This window comes from Astyanax mexicanus, chromosome 16, assembly GCF_023375975.1.
Source record: "Astyanax mexicanus isolate ESR-SI-001 chromosome 16, AstMex3_surface, whole genome shotgun sequence".
Classification (NCBI taxonomy): domain Eukaryota; kingdom Metazoa; phylum Chordata; class Actinopteri; order Characiformes; family Acestrorhamphidae; genus Astyanax; species Astyanax mexicanus.
In genome coordinates, this window is record NC_064423.1 from 7,891,605 (window position 1) to 7,919,508 (window position 27,904).

At 39.9% G+C, this 27,904-nt stretch overlaps 1 protein-coding gene across 1 annotated transcript in view; it reads left to right on the plus strand.

Annotated features, from left to right (window-relative positions):
• thsd7bb (thrombospondin, type I, domain containing 7Bb) overlaps positions 1 to 27,904 on the plus strand; it is a 96,669-nt gene that overhangs the window by 45,000 nt on the left and 23,765 nt on the right. Inside the window, 6 exon segments of the mRNA XM_049465647.1 lie at positions 4,620 to 5,472; positions 11,026 to 11,274; positions 12,085 to 12,245; positions 18,879 to 19,034; positions 20,585 to 20,785; positions 26,075 to 26,266. Of these exon segments, the coding sequence (XP_049321604.1) occupies positions 4,620 to 5,472; positions 11,026 to 11,274; positions 12,085 to 12,245; positions 18,879 to 19,034; positions 20,585 to 20,785; positions 26,075 to 26,266 (1,812 nt within the window).

Below are 27,904 nucleotides of genomic sequence, written 5' to 3' on the forward strand. Positions count from 1 at the left end.
AAGACTGGTGGAGGAGAACATGATGCCGAGATGCAGGGAAAAAACAGGGGTATCCCACCAAATATTGATTCCTGAACTTGTTTTCTTTGCATTATTTAAGGTCTGAAAGCTCTACATTTTTTCTTATTTTCTGCAAATAAATGCTTTTATTTGGAATTTGGAGAAATGTTGTTTGTAGTTTATAAAATAAAACAAAACTGTTTATTTTACTCAAACATAAACCTATAAATAGCAAAATCAGAGAAACTGATTTTTACAATAATAGCTGAAATACGTTGCTATATACCAAAACCCTGTTTAAAATGCCTAAAAATGAGAATTAAATATGACCAGAATTTAGATATTTGACAATATTTTGACCAAACGTTTACAAAGTAAAATGCAAATAAAAGTGTCCAAATAAAGAACAGAATGTTCCTATTGTTCCTAGTATACACCTTTTCATTAATACAATCTGGCCAGGGGCTTTTATTATGAAGCCCCAAATGGCGGAATAACCATAACAGCTAATGGATAACTGGTGACGCTAACTCTTCTCTGAGCTGGATCGATGGCTGATGTTTGATTATAGATTAACGGCTCTCTGCTGGTTATATTATTAGGTTCTGTGGTTTAATTTGATATATGGATTATGACTATAGTTTACTCCAGTCTGCGGGATGCGGGGAGCTGTTATTGGATACAGTGATGGTGTACAGTGATCAGCACCAGTCAGAGCTTCTTCTTTCTGTTCTTCTTCTTCTGTTCTCAACCCACCACCGCCCCCCCACCACTGAAACCCAATGACCCAAACACTCCCACCCAGAACCAACGTTACTCTCTAAAACCCCATCAGAGCACTCTGCTTTAACCCTCACCGACATCACTTTCCGGACCCTCGCCCGCTCACGCCATCTGTCTGCCCGCTGTTACCATGGCGACCGGATGATTGACGGCTTAGAGATAAAGCATCTTCCTCCTCTGAGACGGAGCAGAACCAAGCGGAGCTGTTAGAACCGGACCGGTCCTCTCTCTCGGGTGTCGGCACAAACACCGTCTCCTATAAGCGTGGTTAATGATGAACGTGATTTACTGTGTAATGATCACGCTTCTCTATTGTTCAGCAGAGTTCACCTAATTCTCCTCAATTCTCTCTTTCCGTTCTAACGCTGCTGCTGCTGTTCAGCTTCCTGCAGTCCTTCATTTAATCCTATTGCTCTCTTAAGAATGCGTAATAATGCACGCTTTAGAGCAGCTGTGTGAAATGCAGAAAGCATTTTTAACAGCCTCTATTCGGTTTTCTTTTAAAAGGATTGTCCTGTATTTATTTATCTCCATCCATCTTCCATCTATCAACTCTGACCAGCTTTCTAAATCTGTCCCTGCTAAAGAAAGTAAAGCATCCCCACAACACGATGCTGCCACCACCATGCTTCACAGTGGGGATCAGGGTGTGTTCAGGGTGAGCAGTGTTACTTTTCCTCCACACATAGAGCTTTAGCATGTTACCTTTAGGCCAAAAAGTTCTCATCTTTGGTCTAATCTGAGAACAGAATCTTCTTCTTCCACATGTTTGCTGTGTTCCTACATGACCTGTAGCTACAAACTGCAAACAGCACTTCTTACATCTTTCTTTTAAAAGTGGTTTTCTTCTTCCACTTTTCCATAAAGATCAGATTTGTGGAGAGCAGGATTTATAGTTGCCCTGTGCACAGATTCTCTTGATCCACCTGAGCTGTGGATCTCTGCAGCTCCTCCAGAGTGACCATGGGTCTCTTAGCTGCTTTCCTTGCTGGATCTGTCAGTTTGGGTAAATGGTCGTGTCTTGGTAGGTTTGTAGAAACAGTTAAAGAATACTGTTCAAGCGAATTTTGATGATGGGTTGATGGAACAGAGCTGCTTGGGATGATGAGTTCCTTCTTGGTATTCATGATGCTGTTTGTTCACTAGTGTTCACTAACAAACCACAGAGGTCTTCACAGAACAGCTGTATTTATACTGAGACCAAATTACACACAGCTGGATTAACTTTATCAACTCATTAAGTTAAGACTTCTGAAGGTAATTAATTGCACTGGATTTTATTTAGGGGTTCCAGAGTAAAGAAGGATGAATTTTTCTGAATATCCCACTCGTCAGTTTTTTGTTAGTTTCAAATGTTAAGAACCATGTATTATTTTTGTAACACTTCAAAGTTATGAGCTACTTTTTGTTGCTTTATCAGTTAAAATCTCAATAAAATATATGTATGTATGTTTGTAAGGAGACACAATGTTAAAAGTTGCAAAACACCGTAAATTTTTACTGGAGTTGTATTTTTATTAGAGTAATATTTGGAGTAATATAAATACTTTACTTTGGAGTAATATAAATACTTTAACTCAGATACAGGGTTTGGGTACTTCACCCCTGGCATGTAGTTAATTCAGATGATAACACAGACAGTAGCTCAGGAGAAGAGAGGAGGATGACACCCGGTGTAGATCAGCACTGACAGACATGGGGCGGAGCCTGTTTGAAAGGTAAGACCGAGCTCATTACTGTGTGACAGCAGGACGAGAGAGCAGGACTCAGATAACGCAGGATCAGATGAGAATCTTTCTGTCACTGTCAGGACAGGGAAGTGACATCATCATAGAATAATACATCAGAGTGACACTCGATGATACATCAGTGTCTCAGCAGTGAGACCAGCATAAATTTATAAAGTATGACATCACCATTTGTGGACATTATCGGCCATATAGAGAGTCAGAGGTCTCTAACCTCTTAAGCTCCAAGCCTATTTTGACCAATTTCCGCCTGAAATTACATACTCACATTTGAAGGCTTATCACTCTAATATTAAATAATTCAGAGTCAATTCTATGAATTAATATCACTTAGAAGCCTTTACACAATTCATTTAAGACACTTTAATTATTTAATTGAACATGTAATGGCCAGAATATGGGTAAAACCAGGAAATTTTTTAGGCGCTTTTCAGATTTTCTATTTTATTTTTTTATTTTCAGACATATAAAATGAACTATTTATATGGATGAAGGGTTTTGGCAGCTCTACATTTTGCTATAGAGTGTTTACAATCATCATATAAAATTATAAACTGCTGCAATTAACCGATTAGATAATATTGTGATTTGAAGCAGTAATGGTATTTTCTTTCTCCAAAGAACTGGAAACTTTATAATAATAAAAACTACCACTTTAATAACTCATTTTGCAGTAATAAGGCTGTTTTTGTGTGGTCTACTCCTATACAAACAGAAAACCGCAGTGTCTCTTTAACAGAGCGCTTCCTGCTGAGTGAGCAGTCTCTGAGATACAGTCTCTCTGCCCAAGCAGCCCCCGCCCCTCCTTCTAGCTGGCCGCACTCGACCCCTGATTGGCTGACAGACCTCATAAGCACACAGTCACGTGCAGTAGAGTCTGTTGTGTAAGTAGAGACCGCACACGTGCCTGTGCGTCGAATGAAACGGTTTTAATAAGCAGTTAAAGTTTCTATATTTTTTTTTCTGCCTGAAATTATTTCAAGCTCTGAGTGGATATAAATGGGGATTATAGGAGACTGGATTGGCGGATTCTCTTACGTGTGGACTCGTTTTGAAGGTAAGAGCGTGGGGGATGCGCTGGTGGGGGTTGGGGGGGGGGTGCGGTGTGTCCTGAGGTAACCCCAGGACGAACCCCGAGCACAGTTTCGGAATCCGGAGAGACAGACGGTTCGAATGGTGTATAACATGACCGCATCCGACCAAATATGGACGTACGAAAAACGGAAATATGAAAAATATTAATCATAACTTTATGAAACTAGGCATATTTCGCCATAAATGTTTATTTTCTGAAAGGAGATACTGCTAAATAGGCTAGATAACTGACAAGCAGAGATTCTAAGCTTTAAAATGGTATATTGGGTATCTATATTGAGCCTATAATTGTTCATAACTATTCATAAACACAGCCAGATATGATTTTTCATAAATTTCTGGCCCGCCGGCGGGCCAGGGCATGTTAAGAGGCTAAACAGAGTGCTGATCACTAATCACGAGGTCATCATTCACTAACCGCTGATCACTGTGTGATACTGTACATCATTATTAGATTTTCAAAATGAATGAAGAAATTGGAGCAGTATTTTATAAAGAAGCCTTACAGCTTACCAACATCACAAAAATATACACATTAATATTTTTGCACCAGGAGTAAAGCAGCATAAAGTTATCCAAAAGCAGTGTGTAAGACTGGTGGAGGAGGAGAACATGATGCCAAGATGCATGAAAACAACTGTAATTAAAACTATCAGGTTTATTCCACCAAATATTGATTTCTGAACTCTTAAATACTCTTATGAGTATGAACTTGTTTTTTTTTTTTGTTGCACTATGTGCACCTTGTGCTGATCCACATCACCCTAGGAGTGATGAGGGGAAAGAGCGCCATCTACTGTACCCACCCATAGAGAACAAGATAGAGCCAACAGTGACTTAGTCTGCTGGAATAGAAAAATAGGATTTTTAATTAACAACTGAGATTGTTTTGACCAATTTGTCACAGACATGCATCAGAAAGAAAATGACAATACAAATTGTACGAACTGTATCTCTTATTTTCTCTCTCTCTCTGTCTCTCTCTCTCTGCAGGTGTGTGGGGTGTATGCGTAGCTGAGCAGTGTGGTTTACCTGGTCTGCAGGTGCGGTCGGTGTGGTGTATACACTCTGAAGGATGGAGCACTCACCGGTCTAACTGCCCCCCGTCTCAGCGGCCGGTGCAGCAGCGGCAGTGTGTGAAGGTGTGTGAGTGGCAGCGGCAGCTGTTTGAGTGGCAGGCGTCTCCGTGGGGTCCCTGCGCCCCGGCCCCGGCGCTGCAGGTGAGCCGGTGTGTGACGGCGCAGCGTGGGCTGCAGCGCCGCAGTGTGCCGTGTATGCACCGCGGTAACGGCAGCGCCGCGAGCACCCGCGTCTGTGAGGCCTTCTCTCCGCCCCCGGAGGCGGAGCAAGCCTGCCTCCTGCCCTGCCCCCTCGACTGCGTGGTCTCCGCCTTCTCCAATTGGTCACCCTGCAGCCGGACTTGTGGCCCCGCCTTGCAGCAGCGCACGCGTCATGTGCTGGCCCCGCCCCTTTATGGCGGTGTTGAGTGCCCCGACCTTACTGACACCCGACCCTGTAACCACGACAACAACCACCCTGCCCGCTGCCCCTCTGACCAACAGGAGCACAGCTACAGCTTGTGGGCGGGGCCGTGGAGTAGCTGCAGACGCAAAGGTACGCCCCCTAGTGGAAGAACCACAGTGGACTTCAGCAGTGGCCCAAGCGGAACCAGTGCATTTAGGGTTTTGCGTATGGGTCGACAGCATCATCGCCATGACAACGATCACATCCAGCATCAGCACCATGAGCATCAAAGAGACAGCAGAGGATCATGGGAAGTTCACGTCGGATATCAAACGCGACAGCTTCGGTGCACGCGGAGTGACGGGAAGAACACCATGCTGAGGTGAGAGTTCTGACTGTCCGTGGTTTAAATTCAACAACTGAAATAATAAGATAAAAAATGTATGGACAAGTAAAGAAAATTAAGTATTTTTACCAAACACCAGGACAGTGTAGACGAGCACATGCCTCCTCCGACACATGTGAAGTCAGATCCTGACGTCTTTGTTTAAACTGCTGCTGATGCAGCATCACAGGGTAACTCGCCACTGAGCTTCTAAACAGTGTTTTTAATGGGATATGCAGCACAGATTTACACATAGTGTACTGAGTCGCGTAGCTGTAAACAGTGAACACTGCACAGACTGAGAGTGTAAACAGCATGGAGCAGCAGAGACAGTGCTTGTTCATAGCTGTGGTAATAAGCATTATCTGATTAATATATCAGATTAAACTGCATCTTATATTAATATTTGATAGTTGGGTGAGATCACGTTCTCACCACAAACACACAGCTCTGGAGCCTAATTCAATTAATCTAATGTCATCTTCGCACCTTATCAGGTGAGTTCAGATCGTGTTGTACCTGAACAGGACAGATTTACAGTGTGAGAGATGTCGCATAAAAGCCATGCCCACATTTACACTCATCTCGTTCAATCACATCCTCTCTCATCAGGTCCGTACTCAGTAGGGGTGTCACGATTCTCTAAATCCTCGATTCGATTTTATTCCCGATTTTAGGATCATGATTCGATTTGATTCTCGATTTTTCTTTTTCTTTTTTTACAGCAGAGAGGCCTATGCCAGTTTTAGATTAGTCTATGGTCAGTCATTGGTTTGATTCATCAAATTTACAGTATCTTATTTCAAAAGGTGGGCTTGATATAAGTGATGCAAAGTGATACAAGTGATCTGTAATACGCCACATTAGGCACTAATGGTCAAATTTAAATAATGTAACTAAGATATATATGTAATGCCATCAAGCGGCTTTTTTTTTGGTAGCAGCAGTGTGCACTATTAAAACAGCAATGTGCAACATAACAAAATAAATAATAAAAAAATACAGGAACAGTCATGTACAAAATAATAGAACAATTAGAGCCTTAACAAACTGAACTCTATCCTACTAGAACAGTTAAACATGAAAAATAAGACTTGAAGACTTTTTATTTAACAAAGACATATTATTAACTTTATCTGAGAGAAAGATGCTCCTTAAGGTACCAAAACTATTAACATTTATATTTTCAGGTTTTTCTTTAAGAAGATGAGTATTTGGAGTTACGAGGGTAGTGTGTGTGTGTGTGTGTGTGTGGAGTTATGAGGGCGAGTGTGTGAAGGTACGCTCCGCCGGTACGCTTGGGTAACAGCAGCCGCTGCTTTAGCTTGTTTTATAAAACGCCATCTGGCTGCTGGGATATTAGTGTCTACCTTGTTTACAGTTTCTGTCTCCCTGCAGGCCCAGGATGCAATATGTGTGTGTGTATTATGATCGCGACCGTATAAAGTTTTCCATATTCAAGACTTTTCACTTTTCAAGACTAAACACGATTCCTATACAGGTATTATTTATAACGTCATAAACACACCTGACATTGTGTGACAAGTAATATGAAAGATTAAAGCTGTTCTATATAGAAATAACCCAATATACCATATTTTTGGCTCCCAGCACCTGCTGCTGCTGCTGCTGATAATAACATAAGCTGAGCTTTTCTGTCTGAACATTTCAGCCATAAATAAAATTATATATTCTAATAATAATCCATCAGATCAGTGATCCTGTCACATTTATATCATTAAACTGTAGGTTTATATAATATCACACGCTGTCAACATTACTTTAATTAGCGCCGACTAAATCAGGAAACGTTTGAAATTAATGAATCATTTTAACTTTTTATCTGCAACTTCTCTGTTAAAAAACAGTTTAAAAAACAGCTGTTTATCCAGTAAAAACACACCTTTTTCTGAACGACCAGCTGTTTTTGAGCTGGAATTTTTAGTCGGGTTAATTCAATCTTTTTATAGGGGCTTATTATTGAGACGTATGTATTAATATAAACATGGCTTTGCGTTTAAAGTGTGAACTACTTTTTATTTTTTATTTTCAAAATTTAGATTTAACTCAGGGTGAAAATTACAGGAGAATTATTAGGGGTATTAAGACTTTAATCCCCCAAAGCGGTAAAAGCAATAGTTTGGGAGGGGGGTAAAAACCTTTAGATAAATACCCTTTGGAAGGGTACATAAGTTTACATAACCTTATTTACTATAATGTTAAATATTACAGAGAACATACATTAAAAAAGCCTGGTAAAATCCTGTAGTATGATTTCACACACCCCTAAACACGCACACACACACACACACAATCTCACAATCTGTGCTGCTATCTACACAACATAATCATAAATATATCAAACACTTAAAACGCTTCTAATACAGGTTCAGTGTAACATATGCACCTTTTTTTAAAGGTGGAATTGGACTATGTTTTAAGGTGGAAGAAGAGAAAGTGTGAACAGTAAAATAAAAGCTTCCTAGTCTGGTAGCTGTACCTGTGAGAAGTGTTCAGGAGATAATTTGTCATTTTACTCCATCTCTGCTCATAGAGCTTCTCAGAAGAATGCAGCACACTGTGATTATTATGTTATTATGTCCTATATCTGGCAACCCGGAGTGTGGAAATAGCATCAGAGGCTTTTTTAGTTTGCTGAAATGTTAAAAAATATAGATTTTTTTTTTTTACATTTTAAAGTGATGATGGATCCTGCATGAAGCGGATTACATTACATTAATTAATGCTAAGAGGTCAAATATAATTTCTATATCATATATTATGAAACTCCTTCACTACATCATTTTACCTAATAGGAAAACATGCTGAGAATCACACTATCACGTTTCATATCTCACTATTTCTCACCTTTGCTCTATTATTCATGTAATCTACACTGTATACTCATACGTTGTTTGAACTCAAATGATTTAAGTCTGTTTTTACATAAAATTTTATATTTCTAAACAATACTCGGCATCACTGTCTAATAAGTGTCCCTAAGTACTATGTAACTACAGTGTAACTACTGATGAAGTACACATTATTGCAGATTAATTACAGAGGTACAGGTTATGTAATTACACAGTGTAACTACATAGTACTTAGGGACACCTTTATAAAGTGGGACCCAATACTCAACTATTTTGAGTTAGTTGAACATTTGAGAGCACATATACTGTACTATTCAAACTGAGATCTTTGAGTTGAACCAACTGAGTTTAGTCTGTTGTCATTAACAGCTTCTTTTCCATTGGCTTCTGTCACAATCTATTTGCATACTGGGCGTGTCCAACAGTTTCTGACTAACAGACACTCACCATCAGTGTGTAGTGATTCCCCCGGGCTACCTAAGAAATAAATCAACTTCCTCTTTAGTTGTAATAAGTTGATGTTTTAATTTATGATAACTCAAGTTTTCATTACCTATTACTTTAAAAAAATGAGCAAACTGGCTGCCTTTTAAGTAAACTTAACTTATCCGGTCTTACAGTTTAACAAAAATTAAAAAGTTTAGTTGTAATAACTTGATGTTTTCAGTTATGCTAACTTAAGTTTTCATTACCCATTACTCAACTTTTTAAGGCAAGCGGTTTACTTAAATTTTGTAAGTAAGTTCTAAGTGTATGTGTATTTCAGATTCTCAGAACTCGTAAATGTAATGTTCATAAAAAGAGGCAATTCACTTTCTCTAAAGATGTTTAACTGATTTATTAAGTTTATTTTTTTTTTATTTATAATATTTTTTTAGATAAACTCTGATCTGTTAACAAATAGAAAACACCTTAAATATGGAAGAGGACTTTATAACCCTGTTATAATCCCTAAAGTAAACTCTTTTTCAGTAATTAGTCCAGGACTTAATATTAAGATGTACAAATAGGGACTTAATCCTTTTCCAACACATCTAAATTTAAATATGCCACCAACCTGTTCTTCACTCTTTAATTATTCTTTCATTACCAAGTGAAATGACTCAGAACGTATTGCACTCACACAACTGATTCATTATCCTGATTAATTACTGTTTGATTATGTTCCTGAACTCTATTAGAGCCTTTGTAATAATAGCACGCACTTACCTGATATGAATAACATAGTGTAAATGCTGACTTTTTATTTGTTCATCCTTATATATTAAATAGAAACATAATTGCAGATATATATATATTACAAAGTAAAACATGTCTGCAATTATTTATTTTTAATTTTAAATAATCTAACATTTCACCTGTTATTTGTTCTTATGCTCACTGTTCATAACACTTATAAGACACTCCCCTTCTTAAAAAAAAAACAGCATCTGCCACTGGTTGAGACCCAGCACCCTATTAAATCTATCGATAAGCTGCTAACCGTGCAAAATGCAACTTGATTTAGGGCGTGTCAGTGTGTCTTTGCTCTCATAACGACGGGAAAAACGCTTTTATGGTGACACTTCATAAAATTACTTGTAAGTTAATTAATATGCTGACCGTTATCCTACTTTTCAAAAAATAACTTGTTAGTGTTTTGTTATGTTGGTTTGGTGGCCACTCTGTAAAAGTTCATTGTAGTTCACTTTCTAAGATTCAGTTTTGAAGTAGTTGTGAGATGAACCTCGGCAGTGTGATGTTAGTTTTGTGACTCAGATGTTTGAGAGTGTTTGTCCTCAGTAATTCCTCACAGTAAATCCTCTTTTATTCAGATCAAACTGAAAATATTGGCTCTGTGGATCAAACTGTTTCTGTTTCTGACAAAAATATTCCTTCTCTACTGAAAACAGCTATTTTTGGTTTGTTGGGTTTTATCTGTAATATCTCTCTCTGATATGATGTTTAATAAACACACTGATCCTGTGATTTCACAGGACTCAATATGAGAAATATCAGTAAATTAAAATTCGTTGTCTGGAGAAAATTACTGTTCGGAGAAAATGAAAATGTAAAAGTAGAAATTTTGTTGAAAAATTTAGTCAAATATCCAACAGATCATGAGGCTTCAGCAGCCTGAGTCCGAGAGAGTACCTATGAAATAATGTCGCAACTAATTATAAATTAACACTAATTAAGACAATATTAAGCATTACAAATGGTTAATGTCTTAATTCATTGTTATTTACAACATTCTTAAGCATAAAAATATAGTAGTTTAACAATAAAGGTAACTCTTGGTCTTCCTTTCACTGGTCCTGATGAGTGCCAGTTTCATCATTTATTTTTGATGTTTTTTGTAATTTTTGTGACTACACTGTTAATAACTGTATACCAACTCTACCTCTTCACAACACAACTGATGCTCTATCTATCCATCCATCCATTCATCCGTCCGTCAATCTATAATCTGCTGTGGTTGATGCCTAGTGATGCTGAATTGATTGGTGGCAGATGGAAAAGAGGCGGAGCCTGACTTCACATGTATCGGAGGAGGCGTGTGCTTATCCTCTATTATTTATTAAGAGAATTGTATTGATGGGGAATTTATTATAAACTGGGATTAAATTAATTTAATTATACTGCTAATAACTATACTACAGTAAAACATACTCGTGATGTTTCCGCTGTGTTACAGTCTGTGTGATAGTGAGAACGTCCCTGTGAACTTTCGCTCTTGTGCGATGCCGAGGGACTGCGAGGTCTCTGATTGGTCAGCGTGGAGTGCGTGCTCCAAATCCTGCAGTTCGGTGGATCAGGTACCGGGATTCAGGAGCAGAACCCGCGGCGTGAGGGGTGTTCCCGCCGGCGGGGGGGAAGAGTGTCCGGGTCTGGAGGAGGTTCAGACCTGTAACACTGCAGGAGAGCTCCTCCCACACTGCCCCAGGTAACACCTCTTATTATATTACATGATATATTATATTACATTATATATGATGTATTATATCAGAAACGCTGTAATTATGTTAGATAGAATAGGATATCTGTATGTATCATGAAGTGTTACCTCAGGAGAAAACTTGGAAAAGCCCACAGTTGTATAAGGTGTGAGTGAGGCTGAACACTGGTTACCTTTATTGGTAATGTTTTTGCTGTTAACTTGGTGTTATTAAAGTTATTATAGTTATTATAGCGTTATTACAGAGTTATTATAGCTTTATTACAGAGTTATTATAGTTATAGCTATTATAGTTATAATAGAGTTATTATAGTTATTATAGCGTTATTACAGAGTTATTGTAGTTATTATAGTTATTATAGGGTTATTACAGAGTTATTACAGTAATTGCAGTTATAATAGTTTTTATAGTTATTATAGACTTATTACAGAGTTATTATAGTTATTATAGAGTAATTGTAAAGTTATTAAGGTTGTTATAGAGTTATTACAGAGTTATTATAGTTATTATAGAGTTATTATAGTTATTATAGTTATTACAGAGTTATTATAGTTATTATAGAGTTATTATAGTTATTATATAGTTATTATAGAGTTGTTATAAAGTTATTATAGTTATTATAGAGTTATTATAGTTGTTATAGTTATTATAGAGTTATTATAGCTATTATAGAGTTACTATAGAGTTATTATAGAGTTATTATAGAGTTACTATAGAGTTATTATAGAGTTATTATAGAGTGTGTGAACATGTCTAATATTAATCAGTGCATTAGTGTAAGGTTGATTGTGTTACAGGTATGAGTGGAAGGTGACGAACTGGGGGTCGTGCCAGGTAAGACCCCTCCTCAGTCAGCAGGATCATCGCCATGCCAACAGCAGCTTCCTGTGTGGAGGCGGGATCCAGACCCGGGAGGCGTACTGCGTCAGCATCTCTGAAAACACCACAGCGTCCCCGAGTAAGACCACAGCTACCACACGTGAGCAGCTTCAGAGAGCCAGGTTCATTATATCATACTCAACAAGCTCCTGATAAAGAACAAGTAGTCAGGCCATGTGTTAAGTAGGTAGTAAGGCCATGTGTTGGGAAGGTAGTTAGGCCATGTGTTGTGTAGGTAGTAAGGCCATGTGTTGGGTAGTTAGGCCATGTGTTGAGTAAGTAGTTAGGCCATGTGTTGGGAAGGTAGTTAGGCCATGTGTTGTGTAGGTAGTAAGGCCATGTGTTGGGTAGTTAGGCCATGTGTTGAGTAAGTAGTTAGGCCATGTGTTCTGTAGGTAGTTAGGCCATGTGTTGGGTAGTCAGGCCATGTACTGAGTAGGTAGTCAGGCAATGTGTTCGGTAGTTAGTCAGGCCATGTGTTGTGTAGGTAGTTAGGCCATGTGTTGAGTAGGTAGTCAGGCAATGTGTTGTATAGGTAGTCAGGCCATGTGTTGGGTAGGTAGTCAGGCCATGTGTTGTGTATGTAGTCAGGCCATGTTTTTGGTAGGTAGTTAGGCCGTGTGTTGGGTAGTCAGGCCATGTGTTGTGTAGGTAGTAAGGCCATGTTTTGGGTAGTCAGGCCATGAGTTGGGTAGGTAGTTAGGCCATGTGTTGAGTACGTAGTCAGGCCATGTGTTGTGTAGGTAGTTAGGCCATGTGTTGAGTAAGTAGTTAGGCCATGTGTTGAGTAGTCAGACCATGTGTTCAGTAGGTAGTTAGGCCATGTGTTGGGTAGTCAGGTCATGTGTTGGATAGGTAGTCAGGCCATGTGTTGGGTCATGTGTTGGATAGGTAGTCAGGCCATGTGTTGTGTAGGTAGTAAGGCCATGTGTTGGGTAGTCAGGCCATGTGTTGGGTAGGTAGTCAGGCCATGTGTTGGGTAGGTAGTCAGGCCATGTGTTGAGTAGGTAGTCAGGCCATGTGTTGTGTAGGTAGTCAGGCCATGTGTTGGGTAGGTAGTCAGGCCATGTGTTGTATAGGTAGTCAGGACATGTGTTGGGTAGGTAGTCAGGCCATGTGTTGTGTAGGTAGTCAGGCCATGTGTTGGGTAGGTAGTCAGGCCATGTGTTGGGTAGGTAGTCAGGCCATGTGTTTTATAGGTAGTCAGGCCATGTGTTGGGTAGGTAGTCAGGCCATGTGTTGTGTAGGTAGTAAGGCAATGTGTTGGGTAGGTAGTCAGGCCATGTGTTGGGTAGGTAGTCAGGCCATGTGTTGGATAGGTAGTCAGGCCATGTGTTGGATAGGTAGTCAGGCCATGTGTTGGATAGGTAGTCAGGCCATGTGTTGGATAGGTAGTCAGGCCATGTGTTGGGTAGGTAGTCAGGCCATGTGTTGTGTAGGTAGTTAGGCCATGTGTTGGATAGGTGGTTAGGCCATGTGTTGAGTAGGTAGTAAGGCCATGTGTTGGGTAGGTAGTCAGGCCATGTGTTGGGTAGGTAGTCAGGCCATGTGTTGTGTAGGTAGTAAGGCAATGTGTTGGGTAGGTAGTCAGGCCATGTGTTGGGTAGGTAGTCAGGCCATGTGTTGTATAGGTAGTCAGGCCATGTGTTGGATAGGTAGTCAGGCCATGTGTTGGATAGGTAGTCAGGCCATGTGTTGGATAGGTAGTCAGGCCATGTGTTGGATAGGTAGTCAGGCCATGTGTTGGATAGGTAGTCAGGCCATGTGTTGGGTAGGTAGTCAGGCCATGTGTTGTGTAGGTGGTTAGGCCATGTGTTGGATAGGTGGTTAGGCCATGTGTTGAGTAGGTAGTAAGGCCATGTGTTGGGTAGGTAGTCAGGCCATGTGTTGGGTAGGTAGTCAGGCCATGTGTTGTATAGGTAGTCAGGCCATGTGTTGGGTAGGTAGTCAGGCCATGTGTTGTGTAGGTAGTAAGGCAATGTGTTGGGTAGGTAGTCAGGCCATGTGTTGGGTAGGTAGTCAGGCCATGTGTTGGATAGGTAGTCAGGCCATGTGTTGGATAGGTAGTCAGGCCATGTGTTGGGTAGGTAGTCAGGCCATGTGTTGGATAGGTAGTCAGGCCATGTGTTGGATAGGTAGTCAGGCCATGTGTTGGGTAGGTAGTCAGGCCATGTGTTGGATAGGTAGTCAGGCCATGTGTTGGATAGGTAGTCAGGCCATGTGTTGGGTAGGTAGTCAGGCCATGTGTTGGGTAGGTAGTCAGGCCATGTGTTGTGTAGGTAGTAAGGCAATGTGTTGGGTAGGTAGTCAGGCCATGTGTTGGATAGGTGGTTAGGCCATGTGTTGAGTAGGTAGTAAGGCCATGTGTTGGGTAGGTAGTCAGGCCATGTGTTGGGTAGGTAGTCAGGCCATGTGTTGTATAGGTAGTCAGGCCATGTGTTGGGTAGGTAGTCAGGCCATGTGTTGTGTAGGTAGTAAGGCAATGTGTTGGGTAGGTAGTCAGGCCATGTGTTGGGTAGGTAGTCAGGCCATGTGTTGTATAGGTAGTCAGGCCATGTGTTGGATAGGTAGTCAGGCCATGTGTTGGGTAGGTAGTCAGGCCATGTGTTGTGTAGGTAGTTAGGCCATGTGTTGGGTAGTCAGGCCATGTGTTGGGTAGGTAGTCAGGCCATGTGTTGTGTAGGTAGTTAGGCCATGTGTTGGATAGGTGGTTAGGCCATGTGTTGAGTAGGTAGTAAGGCCATGTGTTGGATAGGTAGTTAGGCCATGTGTTGGATAGGTGGTTAGGCCATGTGTTGAGTAGGTAGTAAGGCCATGTGTTGGGTAGGTAGTCAGGCCATGTGTTGGGTAGGCAGTGGCTCATAGCCGAGGCAAAAAGCTGTACTCATCACTTAAAGAGAGAAATAGTTTATTGTTATGACTGCCCCGCCCCTGAACCCATACATCACCCAATGCCCCACCCAAACTACATCTCCCATTTTTTAGACTTTTTCAAATGTGAGCTGTGGGTTGAGTCAGCTATAATCAGGGGGTTTAGTCACACTTTAAACCTGATGTCAGATCATTGCTGTGAGGATTTGATTGTATTTAGTCACAGGTACTGATGTTGGAGTTACTCCAGTTTATCTCAGAGGGAGAGAATAGCTGTGATGCTCCTCGGGCCAGTGCTGGAGATATTACACCCACAGTCCAGCCAGACCTCAACATCAGACATCATGACCTCAGGCTGGAGAGCAGCTACTCCACAGGGTTGAGTGACAGACAGACAGACAGACAGATATTATTGATCTCAGGAGGCAAAACTTTCCATTTTAACAGCCTGACGGAACATGAAGAAAAGCCTTTCCACCGTTACAACCAGAAAAAAGAATAAAACCCAAATTACTTCAACAAGATTGGCAGAACAATGAAGAATAAAAGAGAGAGAGAGAGAGAGAGAGAGAGAGAGAATAAAAGAGAGAGAGAGAGAGAGAGAGAGAGAGAGAGAGAGAGAGAGAATAACTGTATTTTCCAGAATAAGGGTGAGTGTATGGTCCACAGGTCTGCAGGGAGTTCACCATACTATCAAAATTCTAGTAGAAATTCTATCTACTATCTTAAACCTTTAACAGGCTTGAACACCACCTCAGGTCCAATCTATCTCCACATCTCTACATATTCTATTATTTTCTCTTCTTCTGTTACGGTACATTTTCTACTGCAGCGTCTGGAAAAGGTTTACACTGTCTGGTCTGAAAGTCTGCGAGTGTGAAGATATATAAAGCCAGAGCTCTGCAGAAAAATCTGATTGTTCCTCAGAATCTCTGTTCAGATCACTGTTCACTTTTTTAGTATACTAAAAAAATGATGAAAAAAACTTTTGCAACTTTCTGTATTTTCTTTTCTTAAGTAAATTTAATTTCAGGTAAATTTAAGTAACTTCAACTCGGTTTCAAGACTTAAATGTTACATAAAGTAAATAAGTGAACTGAGCTTCAGTCAATCCTTTCTTTTATTAAACTTTACTTAATTTCTGCATAAATTATTACCTAATTACAATTACTTAATTTGTACAATATTATTATATATAATTTTAGTTAAAACACACATTCAAATATTTACATATTCTCAAAGATTTATTTTGTAAACAAACCAAGTCTCAGTGTCTCAACACATGGATGAATGTATTACATGCCATCCATGTGTTGAGACAGTGTAATATGTGTGTAATATGTTTTGACTAAAAATATTTAAACTTCAGGAATTACAATATATTATGTATAATAAATGATTTGAGTAATATTGTATACATTAAATATAAATGCAGGATTTATATGATTTTTGTTGGTAAAGTTGAAATCAGTGTTGTTCAGATAAAGAACAGTGTTTAGAAGTGAACTGCTGCTTGAGTGTATGTTGAATTCTGCGTGAAGCGCTTTCTTTTATCCTATACAGGCTTTTAGGCTTTAAGCAGAATGCTTTGAGGGGATTTAGCGCTGCTACTCGGCTGCACCGTAATTAAAATGCTAATCTGAAGCGTCTGGTCTGTAAAAAACACACATTTAAATGACAGTTTTTAACTTTTATTTATTTTATTATTAATGGATTATAGAGAGTGCAAGTTTGCATGCAGAAGTGATGTAGAGTCTCTCTCTCTCTCTCTCTCTCTCTCTCTCTCTTTCTCTCTTTGTGCTGTCTGTCTCATTCTTTCTCTCCACATACTTTCTCTCTCACACCATCATGTCTGTCTGTCTGTCTGTCTGTCAGTCTCTCAGGTCAATTCAATTAAAAGAATTGTCATTTTTATTGTCATTTACAGTTACAGTGTCGCCAAAACACTAAATAATTACTTAATTAATAAATTAATGAATTGATTCATTGAAAAAAACAAACAACAGTTGATCAGTTAACATCAAAGCATACATAAACAGTTCACTAAGGTTAATTAGACATTAATTACCAGTGTAATTAAGTGTGACTATTTAGGTATCTCTCTTTCTGTCTCTCTCTTCTTCTCTCCGTCTCTCACTCTTCATACTGTCCGTCTCTCTCTCACTCTTTGTACTGTCTGTCTCTCACTCTTTGTACTGTTTGTCTCTCACTCTTTGTACTGTCTGCCTCTCACTCTTCATTCTGTCTCTCTCTCTCTCTTCATACTGTCTGTCTCTCACTCTTCGTACTGTCTGTCTCTCACTTTTCGTACTGTCTGTCTCTCACTCTTCGTACTCTCTGTCTATCACTTTTCGTACTGTCTGTCTCTCAGTCTTTGTACTTTCTGTCTCTCACTCCTTGTACTGCTTGTCTCTCACTCTTCGTACTGTCTGTCTCTCTTTCTTCGAACTGTCTGTCTCTTACTCTTCATACTGTCTGTCTCTCACTCTTCGTACTGTCTGTCTCTCACTCTTCATACTGTCTCTCTCTCTCTCTTCGTACTGTCTGTCTCTCACTCTTTGTACTGTCTGTCTCTCACTCTTTGTACTGTCTGTCTCTTACTCTTCATACTGTCTGTCTCTCACTCTTCGTACTGTCTGTCTCTCACTCTTCGTACTGTCTCTCTCTCTCTCTTCGTACTGTCTGTCTCTCACTCTTCGTACTGTCTGTCTCTCACTCTGTACTGTCTGTCTCTCACTTTTCGTACTGTCTGTCTCTCACTCTTCATACTGTCTCTCTCTCTCTTCATACTGTCTGTCTCTCACTCTTCGTACTGTCTGTCTCTCTCTCTTTTTGTACTGTCTGTCTCTCACTCATCGTACTGTCTGTCTCTCACTCTTCATACTGTCTCCCTCTCTCTCTTTTTGTACTGTCTGTCTCTCACTCATCGTACTGTCTGTCTCTCACTCTTCATACTGTCTCCCTCTCTCTCTTTTTGTACTGTCTGTTTCTCACTCTTCGTACTGTCTGTCTCTCACTCTTCATACTGTCTCCCTCTCTCTCTTTTTGTACTGTCTGTCTCTCACTCTTCGTACTGTCTGTCTCTCTCTCTTTTTGTACTGTCTGTCTCTCACTCATCGTACTGTCTGTCTCTCACTCTTCATACTGTCTCCCTCTCTCTCTTTTTGTACTGTCTGTCTCTCACTCATCGTACTGTCTGTCTCTCACTCTTCATACTGTCTCCCTCTCTCTCTTTTTGTACTGTCTGTCTCTCACTCTTCGTACTGTCTGTCTCTCACTGTTCGTACTGTTTTCTAGAAAACTGAAGGACAGGTCTGGTTCAATCAGAGTCCAGAAAGCTTTATAAACTCCAGAGCTCTGTAGTTCTGGTTATAAAGTCTGGTAGCAAAGCTGTGTTTCTATCAGATTTATATACTGAGATGCAGGAGAGAAACCCTGATGATCTGTACAAGTTCCGCTTTACCTAAACCTTCTGGAGACCTTCAGTCCAGAGTTTTGTGTCTGTACCAGAAGTTCCTCCAGCTGCGTTTCCGCTGTGTTTAATCATATCAGACTCCTGATACTGAGCTCCATGCCTTCACTGAAGATACCAAACTGATATAGAGTACACTCCTCCAGGAGAAGAGATTCATGTTCACAGAGGTCTTCTTTATTTTTGATAGAAAATATGTACTGGAGTATAGTGAACTGTTACTTTCCTGGTGATGTGGTTCTAGTTTTTCACAATTTTCCTGATTCTCTTATATTTCCAATAAGGTGTGATTATATCCCTGTTTAACTGAGATTTTAAGAAACTCAAAACTCTCTCTCTCTCTCTCTCTCTCTCTCTCTGTCTCTGTAGTGTGGAGGCCGGTTGGGAGGGGTCTGTGCTCGGCTCCTCCCCCCGTACTGATCCAGTCCTGCTCCGTCCCGTGTTCCAGACGCTGTCGTCTCTCACCTTGGTCCACCTGGGGTCCTTGTATCCATGACAACATCCCTGAGCATCCTGGGAGGAAAGGTCAGATATGAAATATCTCATATGATCTCATAAGATCAGGAGAACATTCAGATATTACAACACCTGTAATCTAATTAGAGCTGCATGATATCTAATAAAAAACAACAACACTGTGATCTTCATCTATACAGTATAAATCTGATCTCTATATAAACGGTATAAAAGCCACAGTGTTTTACATCATCACACTCACATGTTACCAGAATACAGTATCTACAGTATGTGTTCTGCCCTTTGTGCTCAGCTTGAATCCAGTGAAGAAGCTCCCTGTAATGATCATCAGTCAGGCACAGCTGATTGTATTCACCTAATAATTGTAAAAAAAAAAAAAAAAAAACTATACAGAATCAGTCAGAAGTGTTAGACAAATTAGAATATGTTTTATATGTTGTTTTTGTTGTTAATAAAGCTTAATAAAACATATATAACAAATATGCTTTTTGTTTTTGTTCCAACAAGATCCTAAAAGATGGAGCTTCTGCTGCTGAAAGTTTAAAAATTAGATTACGCATGTGTGTGGGTGTGTGTGTGTGGGGGTGTGGGTGTTGCAAATTAGTGATGACACACACACAGTCAAAAGTCAGGAATAATTTGTCATTTTAATAATTGTTTTATTCAGTGTTTTTCTAAAGTTTAATAGTAAAATATTCCATCAGCTAATTTTCTGTAATTCAAAAAGAAATGTACTCAAACATTTACATATTCAAATTAATTCTCAATCACTGTAATAAGTCTGATTATTAAACCATTAACTGCATAAAGCCTGAACCACCAAATAATTAGCACAAAATTCTTTAATATTTTATTTTGACCTCCTGATCAACATAAAAATAAATTAAATAATAATTTAGATGTTAACTGTTCATTACTAGCTCCTCTTGTTTAGATGATCAGTTTTGAACATCTCTGCTGGATTTTCTCAGTCAGCTTTATGAGGTAGAGTCACCTGGAATTCAGGCTTTCAGTTCACAGCTGTGCTGCTGAACTCATCAAGAGTTAATTACTTGAATTTCTTGTCTCTTAATGTAAAGTTTGAGAGCATCAGTTAAAGTAAAGTAGTGAAGAGGTAGAGTTACAGGTATACAGTGAATAGTGAAATAATGAAACTACTCAACTAAATAGAAAAAGAAGAAATACTTTAAGAAAAAAATGAAGGTATTCTCAAGTTCCGTCACAAAGACCATCAGAAACATTGTAATGATGAAACTGGCACTCATTAGGACCGCCCCAGGAAAGGAAGAGCAAGAGTTTTCTTTGTTGCACACGATAAGTTCATCAGAGAAACACCTGGACATGTACAGTTCTTGGTAACTGGTTGGTTTAGCGTATCTTGTGGCGTTCCACAGGGTTTTATTACAGGGTCTCTAAAGATCTACTGCAGACTGAGTTTGAGCCACAATATGCAGCACATTTAGACACATTTACTACAACATTTATCACTATCTCTCTACAGAACTATTACCTTTACTGACCATTAAAGAATCTCTTTTTATTAAATATAATACACCCACACACACTCACACACACTCATGTGTGTTTTTCCTCCTCAGGTGTGATGCTGAGGATGCGCTCTGTATCTGAGGAGGCGTGGGGTCAGTCTGAGAGCTGCCCTCACATCACTGAAGCCATGACCTGCCACCCCCTCATTAGCTTCCAGTGGCAGGTGACGGGACGGGGACCCTGCGAGCCTCAGGACGGGATCTGTGGATCTGGAACCCAGCAGCAGAGCGTGGAGTGCGTAACAGTCTCAGGTACAGCTTCACCTGCCGTCCATCAATCCATAATCCTATAATTCACCTTCAGGTTATTATTATTATATATAATTTTAGTTAAAATACTCATTCAAATATTTACATAATCTCAAAGATTTATTTTGTAATCAAACCAAGTCTCACTGTCTCAACACATGGACAGCATGTAATATATTATTTTTAGTAAACTAGTATAAAGAATGTATTACATGCCATCCATTTGTTGAGACAGTGTAATATGTGTGTTTTAACTACAAAAAATTAATGATATATATATTTCAGGAATTATAATATATTATGTATCATAAATTATTTGAGTAATATTGTATAATTGTAATTAGATTATTTTGTATGCATAAATGAAGTAAAGTTTACTAAAAGAAAGGATTGACTGAAGTTCAGTTCACTTATTTACCGTATTTTTCGGACTATAAGGCGCACCATATTATAAGACGCACTATCAAAGAACGCCTATTTTCTGCTATTTTTCCATACATAGGGCGCATCGCATTATAAGGCGCGTTAAGTGACACTAGAAAGGGTGCCTATATCAAAGTGAACAGGGGTGGCGCCATGTTTCCCTTCCCCCACCGGGGGTGGTCGCTTGCCGGTGGAGCGTCTCAGTATACAAATCTAGCTATTTCAAAGTCAAACGAGTGCTGGATATTAATCTACACAGATTCCTCTCCTGAAAACTGTTTATTTGGGTGAGTAACGTGCTTCAGTTTATTTACAGTAAGCTTAGATTTCCAGATGTCCACTAAGGCTTGCTGCACCAGCGTTAGCATAGCTATCCGCTAGCACGCTAGCTAGTCACCTAAACTAGTAAAGTTAACCCAAACTTAAACGACAGCGTTACACTGAGTAATCCTGCGTGTTCTGGTAAGACAGTGAGATATTAGCTAGCGATTCGTCCCCCGTAGCTTGTTTTAACACGGTAAACAAGCAGATTACAGGCTGATAAAACTCACCTCTGAGAGAGTTAGCGCTTAGCATCTAGCTAATGCTAGCCAGGCAAAGCAGCACAGACTTACAGGCCGATAACTCACCTCTGAACGGTGAACGCTTAGCGATTAGCATCTAACTCTAATAATACTGCTCCAGCAGTATTAAAAGTGCTAAATTTAGAAAATACTGATCTCTGAACAGTGAAAAAGCTAGCTAGCTAAGCGGTTAGCATCTAGCTAATGCTATTGCTGCTCTGCACGGAGTGTGTGTTTACTGCTCCTTACACCTGACGGGTAAAATTTAGATAATACTGATCTCTGAACAGTGAATAAGCTAGCTAATGCTATTTGCTGCTCCAGCCTCGGAGCTGCACGGCTCTGGACTCTGTATAGCACTGAAACTCTGTATAACGCTGCACGGAGTGTGTGTTTACTGCTCCTTACAACCTGACGAGTAAAATTTAGATAATACTGATCTCAGTGAATAAGCTAGCTAGCTTAGCGGTTAGCATCTAGCTAATGCTATTGCTGCTCAGCCTCGGAGCTGCACGGCTCTGGACTCTGTATAGCACTGAAACTCTCTATAACGCTGCACGGAGTGTGTGTTTACTGCTCCTTACAACCTGACGAGTAAAATCCATACAAAAGGCGCACCGTATTATAAGACGCACTGTCAATTTTTGTGAAAATTAAAAGTTTTTAAGTGCGCCTTATAGTCCGAAAAATACGGTACTCTATGTAACATTTAAGTCTTGAAACCGAGTTGAAGTTAATTAAATTTATCTGAAAATAAATTTACTTAAAAAAAGCAAATTCAGAAAGTTGTGAAACTTTTTTAAAATAAATTTTACACATCATTTTTTTCAGTGTGTTCAGAGTGTTAGCTGTAGATTATTGATGGTAGTCCTTCCACCAATACAACAGTTTTAACACCACAGACAGACAGACGGACATATATACATACATACCCTTTATCCTATTAATTATTTCACACTTTTAGTCTCTTTTATGTATTGTGTGTTTATTTTTTTAGGATTTCCTGTTCCTGTCCTGCATTTCTCTTCCTTAGTCCCACCTGTCTTGTTTGTAACCCCGCCTCCTTGTTGCCAGTCCCAGATGTTCCTCACCCTCAGGGTGTATATAAGCCCCTTTGTTTTAATGTTCTTCATCAAGTCTTTTGTGTGCATTTTATGCCTTTTAAGTTGTCTTTTCTCGTGGTCCTAGTTATTCCAGCTATTTAAGTTCTTACTTTTTCTTACTTTTGTTTAGTCTTTGTTCCTTTTTTCGTTTTTTTTTTTTTTTTTTTTGCATTTTTTGGCAATTCTTAACCACCTTCAACCCCTATCCTTGACAAATTAGGACTAAAGGAAATTACTTTTACAACATTAACAGCACTCAAATCACTTGTTTCTGTTAAAAAAGATCATAAAATAGAAGTCTTATTATTTTTTACAAAATTTGACCTTTATTCTGCCCTTTTTCACAGATCTCTCCTTTCACATACAGTAACACACACTGTACACACACTGTACACACTGCATATCAGAATGGTAATAGTAATCGGTGTGGACGAGCTCTCTGTGGTTTATCTCTGGTCCAGACTGATTCACCCCACAGAGATAAATGTGGCTCATCTATCAGAGAGCACGCTGCCTCAGAGAGAGCAGGGCATCATGGGACATGCTGCTAATGACTGTCATTATACGAGTACCTACACACACACACACACACACACACATAGTAGTCCCAGTACCAGCATGAGCTCCAGTTACAGGCAGTAGTTTACACTGGCTGGGAGATAAAGCTGAGCTAGGTGCCGAGGACTCAACTCTTCTGGGTTTTTAGTTCAGGATCAGACGTCTCTGAATCTCCGGGGGTTTAGGAGGAGAGAGTGCTGAGGCTGGAGCAGACAGTGTCCTGGGGGGACATGTCCACGTCTAAAAATAAAAAGGGGAACTCTGTGTTCTCCTCTGCTGATGTTAGTTACCTGTGGTGTTCTGCAGGGGTCAGTATTAGGCCCCATCCTCTTTACATTATACAGTAGAAAACACAATCTCTTTTATTTAAAAAATTAAAAAGCTTTTATTTATACGCTGATGATGTACAATTGTACCTTTATTCTAGAGACAGTGGCTCTTTAATCATTGAAGAAGGTTTTGTAGTTTCTGTAAGATTTCTATTTTTTTTCTTCTTTATTTCTTACTCCTAATTGTGTGTAACAAAGAAGTATAGACATTTTTTTATAAATTTGGAATGTTTTCTCAGCACAGTCAATAATGTAGCACACACAAAATTCTGTAAGAACTGTAGTTTTTCTGCACAGCTGGGTTTGGACCCAATAATACTGTTGTTTGATCCAGTACAGTGGATACTCTTTGCCTTATTTTATGATATTTTTCAGGCATTTTTAAGTACAACATTCTATATTTACACTGTAGTTCTGTATCTGTTTCTCTGCAATCTTTAATATCCTACTTTGTGGTCAGGACCCCACATGATAGATCACCACAGAGCAGCTATTATCGTATTTTTCGCACTATAAGATGCACTTATCCCTTAATTTTCCTTAAAATCATCAGAGCTCCATATAATCTGGTCCTCCTTATGTATGAATTCTACCAGTCAGGTATTAATGAGCAGTAAAGCCACTCTACTGAAGTGCAGCGTTATACAGGAGTTTCAGTTTAGTTCTACAGCACTGAGACTGGAGCAGCATTAGCATTAGCTGCTAACTGCACTGCTAAGCACTAGCTCTTTCGCCGAAGTACGTATATCAGACTGTAGTCTGCATGTTTACTGTGTTAAAACATGCATTGTGGGACAGACCACTAGTAAATATCGCCATGGTGCTAGTGAATGCTGTTGGGCAGCATTTACTAGCACTAACTGCAGCTAGCCTTAGTGTAAATTTGAAAATCTAAGTTTACTGTAAATAAACGGAAGTGCTTTACTCACCCAAATAAACAGTTTTCAGGAGAGAAATTTGTGTAGATTAGCATCCAGCACTTGATTGACTTAAAAAAATGTTAAACTTTTGTTTACTTAACTTAGTTTAGAAGGAAAACATGTGCATAATCCAGGGCACCCTATAATGTGAAAAATACAGTATATATGTGGTGAGCTTCTGTAAGCTTCACCTACTAGATCATTGTGCTGATGTTTTCTGTCTGTTAGCTCTTCTCAAACCTGGTTCTTCCACAGATTCTGGATCTGCAGCACATGTCCTTCTTTTTAAACAGGCCGGAGAACGTCCTCTACACCTCCTCAGATAGAATTTAATAAAATCCAGGATCTGCAGACGATCACAGAGCAGGAATAAATCATATTCTCGTAAAATAACAAGCTCAGTGAAAATTTCACGGGTCGTAAAATCGACTTTAGAGTGTGGCCCAGCTTTAAATTGGTCTTCAGCTTCAGAAAGGCTTCCAGTAGCGTATATATATATATATATATATATATATATATATATATATATATATATATATATATATATATATATATATATTAGGCTGAGAGTGGGAGACGGCTGGGCGGAGGGAGGAGATCAGTGGGTGAGATGTGAGTTTCTCTCAGAGACTAATGACTAATGGAAAAGAGGGAATGAATGAGATGCTTATCACTCCTCACTTCATCTGTTTCTATTCAGAGAACCTGTCAACACGTGTGAAATCGATTTCTCCTCTTCACTTCTGAGATGTGGTAGAGAGTGTGTAAGTGTGTGTGTGTGTGTGTGTGTGTGTGAGAGAGAGAGACGGAGATAATATTCAATGCTAAATAGAAATCGAACAGCCAGTTCTTGTAGTCAGCAGGTTGGATGGTGGAAAAATTGGCAGCATGAAGAAATAAATCACTTCAGCCCCGTTCACACCTACCAGTTTAATCTGATCATAAATGTCCAGCATGAAGTACAGGTGTGAACAGGATTAATAATCAGGCTGACAGACACAGAGAGGTTGGCAATACTTCGCAAAGTGATAGAGAAACTAACGGGCTTAAATATGCAAAGTTTAATGAGGCACAGGTGAAACTGATCAGTACTCAATAGATAATGATGATGATGATGATGATGATGATGATGATGATGAGTTCAGAAAGCAGCATTTGAGATCTCTTTGTTTGAACACGGCGTATGGGTATATAGAATAATGTCTGAGGATTTAGAAATAAAAAGGTTTATTTAGACCCAAAGAACCCAATATCATAATGTGTAATAATGTGAAAGTCAAAACCCGATACAGAGACTAAACTAAACCCAGAGATCAGTGATCAGACTGAACTGTATGATCTTATTCTTCAGATCAGATCCTGTAATAATATCTGATCTCTGTTCCTCCTCCTGCAGGAGAGCCGGTCTCCGGGACGAGGTGTGAGGGGGAGCGTCCCCGGGACCGGGGGGAGTGTGAGACGCCCTGTCCCACAGACTGTGTCCTGTCAGACTGGAGCTCCTGGACGTCTTGCTCCCTGTCCTGCTCCCAAACACTGACAGAGGGCAAACAGAGGCGTACCCGCACCATCCTCGCCCCGCCCGCACCCGGTAAACCCCCTCACCATACCTCTCTAACACTCTATCACTCTATCATTCTCTATCACTCTATCACTCTAACACTCTATCTCTCCATCCTCGCCCCGCCCGCACCCAGTAAACCCCTCACCATGCCTCACTAACACTCTATCACTCTATCACTCTATCACTCTATCACTCCATCACTCTATCACTCTATCTCTCCATCCTCGCCCCGCCCGCACCCGGTAAACCCCCTCACCATACCTTACTAACACTAACACTCTATCACTCCATCACTCCATCACTCCATCACTCTACCACTCTACCACTCTATCACTCTATCACTCTATCACTCTCTATCACTCTATCACTCCATCACTCTATTACTCCATCACTCCATCCCTCTACCACTCTATCACTTTATCACTTCATCACTCTATCACTGTATCACTATCACTTCATCCTCGCCCCCGTCCTCACCCGGTAAACCCCCTCACCATACCTCACTAACTCTCTATCACTCTATCATTCTCTAACAATCTATCACTCTATCACTCTAACACTCTATCACTCTATCTCTCCATCCTCGCCCTGCCCGCACCCGGTAAACCCCCTCACCATGCCTCACTAACACTCTAACACTCTAACAGTCTATCACTCTATCACTCTAACAGTCTATCACTCCATCACTTCATCCTCACCACGCCTGCACCCGGTAAACCCCCTCACCATACCTTACTAACACTCTAACACTCTAACAGTCTATCACTTCATCACTCTATCACTGTATCACTCTATCACTTCATCCTCACCCCGTCCGCACCCGGTAACCCCCCTCACTATACATCACTATCACTCCATCACTTCATCACTCTATCACTCTATCACTGTATCAGTCTATCACTTCATCCTCGCCCCGCCTGCACCCAGTAAACCGCCTTCCCATACCTCACTAACACTCTATCGCTCTCTATCACTCTATCACTTTATCACTCTATCACTCTCTATCACTCTATCACTCTCTATCACTCTCTATCACTCTATCCTCGCCCCACCCGCACCTGGTAAACCCCCCAACCCCTTCCCTCTCTCTCTTTATTTTCATCTCTCTCCCTGTCTTTTTCATTTGCTCTCTCTCTCTCTCTCTCTCTCTCTCTCTATTTCTCTTTCTCTGTTTCTCTTTCCTCTCACATCATTTAATCTCTATCTATCAGTCTGTCTGTCTGTCTGCATGTATGTCTCTCTCAATCAATTCTATAAGCTTTATTAACATGATCATATTTAGGTAAATAAATCTTATCAATCCAGTTATACAAATAAATAGAAATATTCATAATAATAAATAATAATCTAATAAAATGTAACTTTTCTCTCTCTCTAAACACGTCATAAATGAATTCCACTGGGAGGGAAGTGAAGCTCAGTTATAATTTATGTTTACAGACTCTCGCGGTGCTGGATGTATAAACCCCAGTGAGAAAATTGTTCTGAATTATTCATTTGTTTGAGTGCTTAAATTAATATGCGATGCTGTCCATTGCTGTGGTTAAATAATGAATGGGAAAACACAAAATCAGTGGGCGGATCTCATGCAAATCATCTCATTTGCAAGTCTAATGTGATTTATTAGAGCTGAAAGCGGTTATTAGTCTGGTTATATTTCTGTCT